The sequence below is a fragment of the Miniopterus schreibersii genome (genome assembly GCF_964146895.1).
Source record: "Miniopterus schreibersii genome assembly, chromosome: 5".
NCBI lineage: Eukaryota > Metazoa > Chordata > Mammalia > Chiroptera > Miniopteridae > Miniopterus > Miniopterus schreibersii.
In genome coordinates, this window is record NC_138106.1 from 5,617,515 (window position 1) to 5,631,554 (window position 14,040).

At 44.7% G+C, this 14,040-nt stretch overlaps 1 protein-coding gene across 1 annotated transcript in view; it reads left to right on the top strand.

Annotated features, from left to right (window-relative positions):
- Positions 1 to 14,040, top strand: part of DSCAM (DS cell adhesion molecule) — a gene marked incomplete at its 5' end in the record, with an annotated part of 333,650 nt that overhangs the window by 35,162 nt on the left and 284,448 nt on the right. The window contains one exon of the mRNA XM_081138830.1: positions 1,236 to 1,382. Within this exon, the coding sequence (XP_080994956.1) occupies positions 1,236 to 1,382 (147 nt within the window). The remainder of the gene's footprint in view (positions 1 to 1,235; positions 1,383 to 14,040) is intronic.

The following is a 14,040-nucleotide window of genomic DNA, read 5'->3' on the forward strand; positions in this document are numbered from 1 at the left end:
ATATTTTAATACTTTAGAACTCTCTTATTACATGGGAAACTGTACAGCGTCAGCTGAACACCAGTGATGGTGACTTGCAGATGAATACCATAAAACCTAAAGCAACCAACAAAGTAGAAACAATGGATTCATTAAAAAAATAATCCAAAACAAAGAAAACCAGAGAAAAGGGCCAACAGAGAACAAGGTGGCATTATTTACCTCTGCCTATGAGGACATCTCCCTTTTGAAACTACTATCATTGTTGATATGTTAATTTTTTGAAGTTAATTTCATGCCAGTTCTCTTGACACATAGAGGACAATAGTTGTCTCTGTGGGTATCTTAGAAAGTCAAAGATTTATAAAATCCAGACCTTGAAGAGCTTCCTGGCCTCACACCTGGCCTCACACCTTCATTCCAAACTTGAGGAAACAAGCAGGTGAGAAGTAAGCCTTGCCCGTGTTTATGGAGATGGAGTGAGGGACGCCTTGGAACAGACGCACAGATGTCTCCTTGTCCTGGAGACAGAGGTCTTCCCAGCAGCAGAGATGGTGTGGATTTGTGTAGCTTTACCCCACCCTGCTGTGAGTTCTTTATCCACAATAACTGGGTCATTACAGCCAACTCTGTGGTAGGTATTTTCATCAGAATCCCTACTATGCAGATGGCAAGAGCTGTAGGGCTCGGATTGGAACCCAGACACCACCTTCATGGAAGTCCCCTCTGAGGACTTCCTGGGATACTCCTGTTGGGGGTTCAGGCAGGCTCCCTAATCAGCACCCTTCCCTAAGTGATGGGAAGCAGGACAGTTGTTTCCCAAACTGCTTAGCAGCTGTCATAAAATGTTACTTACCAAGATTATTTAAATTGTCATAGAGTTTTCAAGGATTTCCAGGAGAGGTTGCCTTTTGAATTTTTAAATTCTTTATAGTCTGAAATTTTTTCCCTGGTCCTCAGAGGATGTGGAAAGCAGTTTTCTATCGTCATAATTTCTCTTAAGGAGCCACCTCCCACCCCCAGCTGCCTTCAGGGAGAGGTGAGCTCTGCATAGGTGCTCTCCTGCCCTTTAGGATTTGGATAGATTGTTGTTAATGGAATGCAAGTCCTTAAGACATGAAATGTAGGTTGCTTAAAATTTTCCAATCTCTCTGATGCAATTCGTATATGTAAGATACGATGTATATATTCGAATGAGATATTCTCAGAACGAGGTAGTCTGTGTGTGTTACGAGGGTCCCCTTCCTGTCTTGCAGTTTTACGGGAGCCCTATACAGTCCGTGTGGAGGACCAGAAAACCATGAGAGGCAATGTCGCGGTCTTCAAGTGCATTATCCCCTCCTCCGTGGAGGCGTACATCACGGTCGTCTCATGGGAGAAAGACACTGTTTCACTCATCTCAGGTAGGCTTCACGCCTTCAGGCTCACAGGCCGTTTCGGACCCCGAATCTGGCCTCTGTGTTCATCATACCTAAGAACTAGCGTACTTAAGATTGATGCTATTTCATGATTAAATGTGCTTTCAGTGTTTTATATTGGTTTACATGGCTTGATTCAGATATTCTTTAGTGAATTGATTGATGGATAGAAATTAGTTACTTGCGCTATACATCGTGGCTGGTATTTTACTTTCATAAGGAAATTGTAGTTATATTTCTGCTGCTGTCTGTTAGAGGCCTCCCTAGAAAGTGGGAGCCCTGATTTCTTGATGTTTTGACCCCTTTGGAGGTCTTTGAGTTATGTCGTGTCTCTGACCTCGTTTTGGAAGACTCTATTTAGAATATCTATTTAGCACTGAAATAGATGTCTATTTGTATATGAGTAGTTTCTTGGCTTATTTTTGGTGCCCACAAATGACACAACTGACATCTTGCTTCTGGGAAGGAGCCATACTTCTCCCGTGGGGGTTTGGAGTGAGTCCCTGGTCAGTACTCTTTACCTGGGAAGGCCCTGTGGGCTCAAGGCTGCTTCCTGTTTGCACATCGTGGGGTTGTGACTCTTGGCTGTTACAGATAAGAGCTGTGTTGAGCACTGACTATGGTATAGCGGGTTATAAACGATGGCTCTTCTGTATGTTATGTATGTGTGTGCATGTTGGCACACACATGTGTTTGAATGTAATCCTCGAATCCTGTCAAAATGTTGTCAATTTATAGTGATAAGAAATGGGAACTATGCTAAGTGAAATAAGCCAGGCAGCAAAAGACAAATATCACATGATCTCGCTTATACGTGGAATCTAAAGAACTTAATAAACTGATGAACAGAATAGATTCAGTGACATGGAAGCATAGATGAGACTGATGAATGTCAGAAGGATGGAGGAGGGCGGGTGGGTGGAGGGGGAGAGAGTAACCAAAGAATGTATATGCACATATGCACAACCCAAGGACAGGGACAATGGTGGGGACAGGGACTGGGGAGGGGGAAGGGATGGTGTGGAGTGGGTCATTGGGGAGAAAAAGGGACATCTGTAATATTTTAAACAAAAATAAAATTAAAAAAAAAAAAGAAAAAAAAAAAGAAATGGGAGAAGCCAAAGGCGTGGTTAGATACAACATATGTCACTGTGTACTAGGCGAACGTGTACATTGCTGCATTGTAACAAAGTGCCTGCCGATGTCCCAAAGGTCATGTTTTAAAGTCATTCTAAGTTATACAAAATAATAAAACTGATGAAATTAAAAAAAGAAATTGGAACTAACCCATGGTGACACAGCATTTCTGTTTCTCAGCTTATTGATTTGCTAGACAATATAGGTTATTATATAAGAACAATGAAAAAAATCATTAAATCGTTAAAAAGTCCAAATCAAAAATTAAATCTTTGGTCTTTAAAGTATGCGAAGTAAATTGGATGCAATAGGTGTTTTCAGCCTTCCTTGACATCAGCTGGACAGTGAATTGAAGTCCCTCTCACTTCCTTGAACAGTACGTTTCTTGCTGTTATATTGTCCATCATGATATTTGTTAGAGTGTTGGAAAAAATACTACACCTAGGAACTGAAAACTGTTGCAGTAGTCAGAGTAAACACTCACCTGTACTCTTCTGTTTGCTAATCTTGATTGTTAATGGTCTTAATTGTTTCTCTTTAGAGGTCACTTTAGTTTCTTGATGGCAAATGGAGAGATTTGATTATAACAAGTTCATCCGGCTGAGCCCGGAATCAGATCTTGTGGGTTCAGGGAGGGGGAGAATTTGGTACAATATTTGCAATCTCCCCCACTCAGGGGTTTAGGCTGATGGAGGCTCCATGGTCTCATAACAGCCATCTAACAACCTGGAGGGGAAGAGAGCAGGGAGACTACAAACTGCCTCTGTGTGCTTCCATGTGGAGGTGACATATACCATTTCTGTTCATATTGAATTGGCCGGAGCAAGTCCCATGGTCAGGTCTGACTTCAGTGGGAGATGTGGCTGAAAGGAGCGAGTAACTGGAAATGTGGGTAAGAAGTTGAGACACATACTACGAGGTTTTATATGCTTATATAGATATCTGTAGGTATACCTTATATAGGTTTTGAATACTGTACAGGTCTTTTTATATATATAAAATGTAATGTGTGTGTTGATATGTGTCTTAGATACCTTTCGTTAGCACTATACTCATACACAGGCTTCATCTTTTTGCAATCTATGTGGATACACTTGTTTCTCTTTAAACATGGACCTAATTAAATAAAATGAAAGGAGTTTTGTACCTGGTGAGTGGAGAGGATGCTGATTGTAGATACAGAGGTGATGTTGTGCTGATAGGAACAGGCGATTCCATGTCTGCTCCTCAGTCACCCACTGGAGCTTCATCTATCAGCAGAACTAAAGAAATAACAACATGTACCATGGATAAGCACCTGGATGGTCCTCTTCCACAAAAATATCCAGAGAACAAGTATTGTACATGCTTTTATCTCTTTGGGAATACACTAATACCAAATTTTTGTACATAAGCCATTTAACCAAACAGAAGGTATTCTCAGGAGGTTCCACATGGCAGAGATAGATGGATTGATTGATAGATGGATAGACAGACAGATAAATAGATAGATAGGTAGATAGATAGACGGACAGATAGATAGGTAGGTAGCAGATAGAGATACTGAAACAAGCAGAGAGATTGAGACAGAGAGAGAGAGGGAAAACACAAGCTATTTTCATACTCATGTAGTTGACCTGAGAACAGGGGCCCAAAGCAGTATTATGATCCGCAGACAGAAAGTCTGGAAACTCAGACATATAATGTGAGCTACTGTGAGCCTCTGGTCCAAGGCCCAGCCCCACACAGTGAGAAGTGAGCCTCCTAAAATGCCCAGGGAGGAGGTCTTGAAGCCACGGGAGATAAAAGGGATAAAAACACTGGTGATCATAATAAATAAACCAGTTTGTACTGCTTTAGGTGGGGAAGGGTTACATTTCTCTCTGGTGGCCAGAACTCTGAGTGTGACAGGAGGCAGGAAGGCTCAAAGGACAAGCCTGGCTGGGTCCTCCCTCCTCCTGGCCCCAGGGTCAGTAATTGGGGAGGGGCACTGAGATACTTTTTTATTTTTGGAGGGCTTACACTATCCCATTTCAAAATTTACAATAAAGAGACAGTAATCAAACCAATATGGTATTGGTGCAGAGAGAAGCACGCCCATCTGTGGAACAGAGTAAAAAGCCTAGAAGGAAATAATCACATGGGTGGTCAATTGACATTTTTACTCAAGTATAATTTACATACAATGTTATATTCATTCCATGTGTACAACAGAGTGATTCAGCTTTACACGATGTGATCACCACGTTAAGTCTAGTACCCATTTGTCACTGTACAAAGTCATTACGATATCATTGACTGTATTCCCTGTGCTGTATATTACATCCCTATGACTTATTTATTTTATAACTAGAAGTTTGTACGTCTCAGTTCCCTCCACCATTTTTTCCCTTCCCACCCCTGTCCTTCACTTTGGCAACCATCAGTTTGTAGTCTCAGTTTTGTTTTGGTTTTTAGATTCCACAAATAAGTGAAATCATATGGTATTTGTCTTTGTCTGATTTATTTCACTTAGCGTAATACACTCTAGGTCCATCCATGTTGTTGCAAATGACAAGATTTCATTCATTTTTTTTATGGCTGAGTAATATTCCATTGTATATGTGTACCACAGCTTTCTTCATTCATCTATTGTTGGACACTTGGGTTGCATCCGTATGTGGCTAGTATAAATAATGCTGCAGTGAATATGGGGATGCACATATCTGTTTGAATTGGTTTTTGTTTTCTTTGTATAAATCCCCAGAGTGAAATTGCTGGGTCTGACTATAGGGGACGACCTTGAACAGCACAGAGGTCCCAGAAACCGAGGGGCTTTTTCTGAGTTAGCTGTGAGCTCCAGGAGAGACATCCCAGATGCCGTGTGCACAGCAAATGGTCGGAAAAGCTTAACGTGTCTCTGTTTTGTAAATAAGTTGATGAGCCAGTAGCTCCTTTGTTGAACTAGTTTAGATTTAGTCACTGGCAGTGGCCGCCTCCCCACCTCCGTACCTCCCTCTTCCTGGGATCCCGAGACATCCAGCCTCCCATGAGTCTGGCTGGGAACACTTCCCTTAGTTCTGATTCTCCACATGGGAGAAAGTGATGAACTAAACCCGCCATGACAGCCAGCCTGTGTGAGTTTTCTAAAGCAGTAAATGGAGGGATGGAAATGGAGCCTTTGGGAGTTCATGGTGGTCACTGGAGGGCCATGGCGGGAAGCTGGCAGCACAGGGTGAGCCTGGTCTGCCGTGGTGACTGGTGATGTTTGGCTCTGCCCCTCAGCTCCCTGAGTCCTGAGCACCCTGTGGGAGGCCAGAGCAGCAAAGGCCTGTTTTTAATCGTTGAGTGTTGGGCTGATACCAGTGCTGGAGGCCAAGGCTTTTTGGAAATCTTGGCTAAGGTTAATGGTGTTTGTCATCTAGGAATTCCTTTTCAATTAAAAAATTAAAATGTTGGTGTATTCCTATAAAAAGAAGCAAAATGGTTTCCATTGGCATGTCTTATGTTTCCTCCTTTATCTTTGATGAGAAAATGAATGACTGGGTTGTGTTCTAATAGGGAGAGAAGTACCATCATGTGCCTGTCTGGGTTTCCATGTGAACTGCATAGTTTCATGAGCCGTCCCAGCAGCTGCCCATTAGCTTATTGCACAGTAGGTCATGCATTGGTCTCTTCCCGGGGGGGTGGACACTAACCTGACTCTAGACGCAAGAATCAAGTTGTGTCTCATTGTCACTTGAGGTCATTAGATCACTGATATTAAGAACACTACTAAGTTCATTTATTTTAAACAATCTTCAAAAAAATACTCCAATGGTCTTGCTATGGACAGAATGTTCGTGTCCCCTCAAAATTTATATGTTGAAGCCCTACTCCCCAATGGAATGGTGTTTGGAAATGGAGCCTTTGGGAGATAATTAGGATTAGATTAGGACATGAGGGTGGGACATTAGGACTAGTCCCTCATGATGGGACTAGCGTCCTTACAAGAGAGACACCAGAGCTCTACCTACCACGTGAGGACACAGTGAGAAGGCTGCTGTCTATAACCTGGGAGAGGGCTCTCACCAGAACCCGGTGATACTGGCACCCTGACCTTGAACTCCCACCCTCCAGAACTGTCAAAGATAAATGTCTATTGTTTAAACCACTGATCTATATTTTGTTATAGCAACCCAAGCTAAGACAGGCCTAACAGTAGGGATCCCATAATCCCCCAGGGGAAGGAGAGGCTCCTAAGGTCTGATGCTGTCTTCCCTCTGCTTTGCCGTCTACTTGGGCTCTTTACCTGGGCCCTTCACCTGGGCTACCAGGTACCACATGGTTGACCTTCACTCTCAGACTCTGGAACAGTGGGCAAAAGAAGGCTTAGAGATGTGTAGAGGAAAAATATTTCGGTAACAGGTACACACACTGCCATCTGCTATCCTCAATTTTTATGATGAATCCTGACTTACCGCCTTCTTACCTAACTAAAATGAGCCAGGAAAATGAGTGATGAGGTTAATATGCATTTTTAAAACATCTATGTCACTTCTCTGAGCCAAGACGAGAGCCTCTTAAATATCAGCATATTGTTGCCCCATAAAAATGTAGTCATTTGGGTATTTCCTGCCTTGGGAGTTTTTGCTGTTGTAGAGGTACGGACATAAGACCCTGTCCTGGAAAAGAACAGTAACAACAGCTTTGTTTCTGGGCTCCACCCCATGGCCTGGTGAGAATTTCTTCCCGAACAGGGAGGCCAGCAATGAGAGATCCCAGCATCCTGTGTCTGTTTTCGCTGATAAAATGCTGAGACTCTCACTGGGGTTTAGCTACATTAACATCAAAGACACAGCCCAAGGGTAACAGGATTTGGAAAATGGAGAAAGTGAACATTGTGCTCTCCCAGGAGAACCTGCCTCCCTCTTTAGCACTGGCCCAATTTTCCTACAATTTTTCCCATTGGAACACCTCTACTAGTGATGAGTCAAGGAGGACATTCTCTCTTAGGATCAAGTCCACGGATGATTTTCTTCATCCTGTGTTTGGGGTAAAAGGGAACCATTTTCTGCCCACCTTACATATCAAAGGACACCAGCCTGGCACTTCACAGGAGATGTTTGTTGTGGTCCTGGATGCTGCATTTGGGTCTGGCCATCCTAGATAAGGCAGGGGCTGTGCTTTGGAAGCATCCTCCTCCCCAGGCCCCATGGAGAGGGCTCTGCTCTCAGGGAGCCCCAGGGAAAGATTACTGTGCTGTGAGGGTGTGAGGGCTGTCACAAGCACATGGGTAAGATGCTTCGGGAGGCATGCCCTCAAATGATTTTCTGGAGAGGGAGGTGGCCATTTAGGAACGTCTATTAACATTTGAGGATTTGGGGAAAATGCATTATAAATACAGTCAACCCAGTTAGGCAAGGTTTTCCTTAACCACGCCAAGCAGACTTAGACTAAGCAGATTTGATGAGGTCTATTGTCATTTGGAGGGGAGAGGGGCCCAGCTGTTGGGGCAGCAAGGGCTATACCATGGTGGGTGTGTCAGTATGTATGTGCTGTGTCACTGTGACGTAGGGCTCTGCGAGTCCATGCTCCCTCTCTCTAAGGCACTTATATTTTAATTTTATTCCAAGTCACTGAGCATTTTCAAGGCAGCCTGCTACACAGCTGCTCAGGTTGCTATGGTGATAAGACTCAGCTCTGCCCTCTAGGTGCTTATGAGTTAAGGGACTGAGATCAACATTAGCATGACTTAAGGAATAGAACTATAGTCACTGGGAAGCACCCTCTTTGCAGAATTACAGAAACATTTCTGTAACACTCACTAAAAACAAATTGGTAGTACTAAATGGAAACCAACAGAACACTCTCCTTCCTTCCCTTTCCTTCCCACCCTCCCTCCCTTCCTTCATCTATCTATCTATCTGATTTTCAGCAAATAGGAGTCACATTTCCAACATGGAAATTTTTCTTGGTGCAGGAGGTCTTCCCCAGACTGGAATTAGAAAGGAGGAAGATGCAATATTTTCACTGCTTTTTTTTGGGGGGGGGAGTGAGGTAACTAACAGGTACAGGGTGGGCAAAAGGTTTACAGTTGTTTGTGTGGAAAAAGACATGCAGGTTCTGGTCATCACAAGAGCTTTATTAACTCAGTGTCACAATGGCACAGCGAGCCTACTTCTCCCCACCCCTGTATATTCTGCATGAAAGTTCACAGGGAGGGAGGGTCTTGGTCTCTTTCCTTTTTTAAAGCCGCTAATTGATTCCAATCTTGCCATGTAAGTCTATTGCTCACTAAATTCATTTTTTCGTGTTACTCCACTGCCACCTGGAAGTGATTAAAAACTGGGTTATTTACGGATCTGGAGGAAATTCTTCATGACACTGAGAATGAAGGTTGTTTTAGATGAGTGGCTTTCAGTGATTCCAAAAATAACCTACTAATGAGATCCTGAAAGACCCAGAGGAAACGGGAAGTCTACTGAGTGTCAGCCTTTGGAAGGAAGACAAATTCCTCTTCCCAAATCAGAAGCTGTGTATTGTGGACAATAGCCCCCCCAACCCCCAAGTATGTTTTTGCCTTCCGATCTGCTGGGACAGACAACTTGTGACAGGCTGGTTGACATAATAATTTTTTAAAAAGAAAGAAAACCAGAAAGATGTGGTAACCAATTCAGGCTGGAGGATCTCAGGAAAGCCGCGCGCGTGCGTGTGTAAGAGAGAGACACGCCCCATTGGCTATGCAGGGCAGCCTAAAGGGCCTCTTGATTTCTCACTCCAGGTGTGACCAGCTCATTGAGTCTTTAACAGATTAGCTGCATGACCAAGGAAAAGTGCCTCTTTCTTCTCTCAGCTTCCTCATGTGGATAAAAGATGGTTTTGCCAGTTCCCCTTATAACAAAATAGCAAGATATTAACATTCCAAACTGCATATTCCGTTTCTCAGACCAGTGACTGTACAGGTTATGATTTTCCCTCTTTGATGGACTCTCACAGACTTTTTACCTTCCGTGCGGGTCGGAGGTTCGGGGGTTGCTGGGAGCAGTCCTGGGACTCGGCGCACAGTCTTCTTCAGGGCTGTGATTTATTACAGGGAAGGGCACAGAGCAAGGCAGCAAAGGGAAAGCACATGGTGGGAGAAATCTGGGGACACCAGGCACTGTCCTCACACAGGAAACAACCCCCCAGCAAGGAGCACTGACCACCAAGGTGAGATGCTACCTACAGGAAGGCTCATTAGAGACCTGAAGCCCAAGGGTTTCACAGGGGGCTGGTCACAAAGGCACCCTCCGATTGGCACGTACATCACTTCCACATGCACCTGCCAAGGAAGGCAGGCATCTGGCATACACAGTACTGTCTGTGCAGTTTAGGCGCAGTAAGCCACTCTGCCCCCTTAGGGTGATGAACCCTATGGAAACCCCAGCTCCCGGATACCAGCCAGGAGTCCACCTGGCAAGCAGGCCTTTCTAGGGAGAGGAGCCCCAGACCTACTGTGCGAACTCTTTTCTGTATAATTCAGTTTCCTCAATGATGGTGGCTCATTTTTTTCACTCATTCAACTCACTTTTTGAATATGCCCAGCAGCAGATACTATGGAAAGCAAGTAAATGAGACACTCCGCACTTTAAGGACTTCATCACCTAGTGTCCAGACAGTCCCAGCCTTTAGTCAGCGCCCACCCCAAGGGACTTTAACATCCCCAAACCTACTGACCCCGATTGTCTCCTTGCTTCACCCAAGTGTAAATCTGCTTCCCTGAGGACCTTCCGCCTGCCCTCCTCCCTCTCTCTCTGTGATGTTTGGTTCTTTCTAAGTACAAGGAACAGATGGTCAGCCAGGCCAAGCAGATATAAGCTGGATCCAGGTGTACTTTCTGGCCTCTTGCTCATCTTCGAGTTTTCATAGCAAAGCTGAAGAAGACAGCAGGGCCATTCACAAAGTAATAGCAGGCAGTGTAGCAACAAAACCCAACTATTAGGATCATCGTCGTTGAGCTAAACTTGGGTATTGTGAATCAAAGTTTGCTTAGGCAGCGTGTCATGGGATAAGAAAGCAGGACCCACAATTTTTAAACATACATCTCGAACATAAAGATTTATAAACATAAAGGAAGAGGCCAACATGAAACCAAGGTCAAGACCTGAGATAAACATGGATTGAATGGGGACCTAGATGTTGCTTCCTTTGTGCTGGGCTGGGCCAAGTGGAGGAAAGCCCCTCACTGGGGCTGATGGCAGGAGCCCCAGAAAATCACCCAGCAGAGCCCCAGTGACTGTCATCCTTTTGTGGCTTCACTGCTGTGCAGACGGAGCAGGGCAATGAAACCGTCAGCACCATGGACCCCCTCCCTTCCCTCCTCAGCAGCCCCACTGCCAGTGGAACCGCAGGCCCAGGCAGTTGCCGTCATTTCGGTTTCCTTGCCCCAGCCTGAGGAGCGTTTCCAGGGTTTGGTACTCTAACCATTTCCACCGGGTGATTTTAACCCACCCCTCACTGACTGCAGATCCTCAGATATTTCCGTTGATCCCTGTCCTGTTGTTGGAGGCAGCCTGGCCAGGCTTCTCCTTGGGGTCTTCAGCTCCCCATTCCCAGTCCCTCCTGGACCTACTCTCCAGTCTTCCAAAGATCATTATCTTTTTATATTTTGGAGTTTGGAACCAGCTCTCTCAGCTCTCCCTCCTACCTCAAACATCGGGTTTATGTCCATGTTTTCTCTCACAGGATGAGATGTTCCTCTTTCCTTCCAGTCTCCTCCTAGCCAGTGCTGTTTGTCACGATTCCCGGGGTTTTCTAGGACCTTGTTTCCTCAAGTTTCTCCTCCTGCCTCTGCCATCATCTCTTTAGTGATCACTGTGTTTGTTCTGACACAGGTGCTCGCGCTCCCAATTTTAAAGAAACTTTCCCTTTGCCAAATTCCATACTATTGTGTGTTTTCATTCTTTCTGTTTTTTTTTTTGCCCCTGGAACACTTATTAAAATAGTAGTCTGTACCCACTACTGTTCCTAATCTCTCCTGATTTGGGCTATGCCTTTTACATTCTATTGAAACATAAATTTTCAAGGTCACTTGTGACTTCTTGATGTCAAATCCCAAGGCTCTCTCGGTGCAGGTTCTCTCCGACCTTGAAAAGTCCACACCTGACCTTCCTTATCCACCCGTTGCCCGCCTTTGGTTGGCAAACTATAGTACTCTATGCTGGTTGACTCTCCTCTCTGATCACTTACCCATGGTCTCTTTCCTTACCTTTCCTTCCTTGCAAGGATTATAAGTGGACCCCCAAACTCAGTCTCACTCTCTCTTCCCATCAATCTTCACTTTCTCTGTTGGTCATTTCACCCCTTTCCCAGGGCTTCGTCTGCCACCTCTATGGAAATGATTCTAACTTTGGACCTTTCTTCTTCTCTAGGCTTGCTTGTGTCCCACCTTCCCCTGCTCCCTGCCTGCTACCTCCAACCAATAGGAATTTGCATCATTTCCTTCTTTAGGTGGTAACTATTAGTTTCCAAAATATCACAAACTAGGTGATAAACAGCGCACATTAAAACAACCCCTTTCACCCCACCTTAAAGTAACAGGTGTATTCCATGGCAGTTCTGGAGGCTAGAAGTCCAAGATCGAGGCATCGGCAGTGCCACCCTCTCTCTGAAGGGGTGAGAGGAGGTTCAGCCCATACCCCTCTCCTAGCTCCCTGCAGTTCCAGCAAGCCTTGGTGCTCGTTGTGGTGAGATACATCACTCCAGTCACTGCCTCTGCTCCCAGTGGCCACCTTCCCTCTGTGTGTGTCTCTGTGTCTCTCCTTCCCTTCTTATAAGGACTCCAGTCATATTGGATCGAGGGCCACCCTACCCCTATGATTTCATCTTAACTAATCACAAGTACAATGACCCTGCTTCCAATTAAGGTTGCATTATGAGGTTCTCTGGAAAGAACATGAGTTGTGGGAGGATACTGTTTATGCCTGCACGTTAACAAATCTGTCCAGTTCCTTTTCGACCCTCTCTCACACATATTTTATATCTTTCTGTCTCCTGCTTGACACCTAATAGGTAGCTGATAAATGTATACTGAATGAGATACTTAAATAAAAATAGTTTTTAAAAGGAAGAAAACAAAAAGCAGAAATCCTTGGCTAGAAGTGCGGGTACCAGAGTGTCCCTGTGCTGTGGCTCTTGTCCTGCCCAACTGTGTTAGAGTGCCAGCTGGCAGCCACACTGTCAGCTGCCTATCCCTCAGCTGATGTACCCCGCCCTGTGCCAGGCTGGGGTCAGAATCAAGATGGTCCAGGGTCAGGACACCAGGGACTATAGGCAAACTGCTTAGCTTGCATTTTCAGATCATGGTATGGACTGAATTGTGCCCCCTACCCAAATTCATAAGCCCTAACTGCCAATGAGACTGCTAGGACATAGGGTCTTTTTTTTTTTTTTTTAATGTATCTTTATTGACTTTAGAGGAGGAAGGGAGAGGGAGAGAGAGAGGTAGAAATATCAATGATGAGAGTCATTGATCAGCTGCCTCCTGCATGCCCCTGACTGGGGATTGAGCCCACAACCCGGGCATGTGCCCTGACCGGGAATCCAACTGTGATCTCCTGGATCCTAGGTCGATGCTCAACCGCTGAGCCATGGCTGGCCGAGCTGGACATAGGGTCTTTAGATGATAATTTAGGTTTAATGAGGTTATAAGTGTTGGGCCCTAAAGGAATGTGGCCTTATATATAAGGTGAGGAAGAGAGACATATCAGCACACAGCAAGAAAGAAAGCAAGATCTCACCAGACCTGACCATTCTGGCACCCCACTCTTGGATTTCCAGCCTCCAGAACTGTGAGCAAATAAATGTCCATTGTCTAGGCCATCCAGTCTGTGGTAGTTTGTTATGTGGCCTAGCTAACTAATACAGATAAATATTCATATAAACTCACTTTTTTCCCCCATTAAAATTCTTTTATTAAATTTGTTGGGCAACAGTGGTTAATATGATCATATAAATTTCAGATGTGGGTTTCTGTGTTACAAGAACTGTATATTGCTCTGTGTGCCCACCACCCAAAGCCAAATCTTCTCCTGTCACCATATATTAGGCCCCCTTCACCCCCACCCCCTTCCCTCTGGCAACCACCACACTACTCTTTGTATCCACATAAACTCACTTTCTAAATGTAGTTCTGCACCTTCTGGACTCTCATGTTGCATTGCTCCTCTGCCCTGCTTTCTGGGCCACACTGATGCATTTCCTTGTGGCATGATATGAGGCAAGCTGACGATACAGTGACCACTTGCACTTCTGATAAATGCTGCTATTTTCTTGCTCAAAGATTATTTGGCATCTGAGTTCTGCATTCCCCCCCCCCCCCCAAAGGAAAGGGGAACATAGTGTTCCCGGTGCTCAGGACTCCATGGTTTTAGAACAAATAAATTGATTTTTTGTGTGGAGCTTGTTGTGAAGGAACATCAGAAGTGATTCTGTTTAAGAAGCATTGCTAAATGTGAGATGTGCTCCAGGAGTCATGGGTCAAGGACACGAAATCCTACAGTTTCAATATAAGGACAATTAAGAGTGC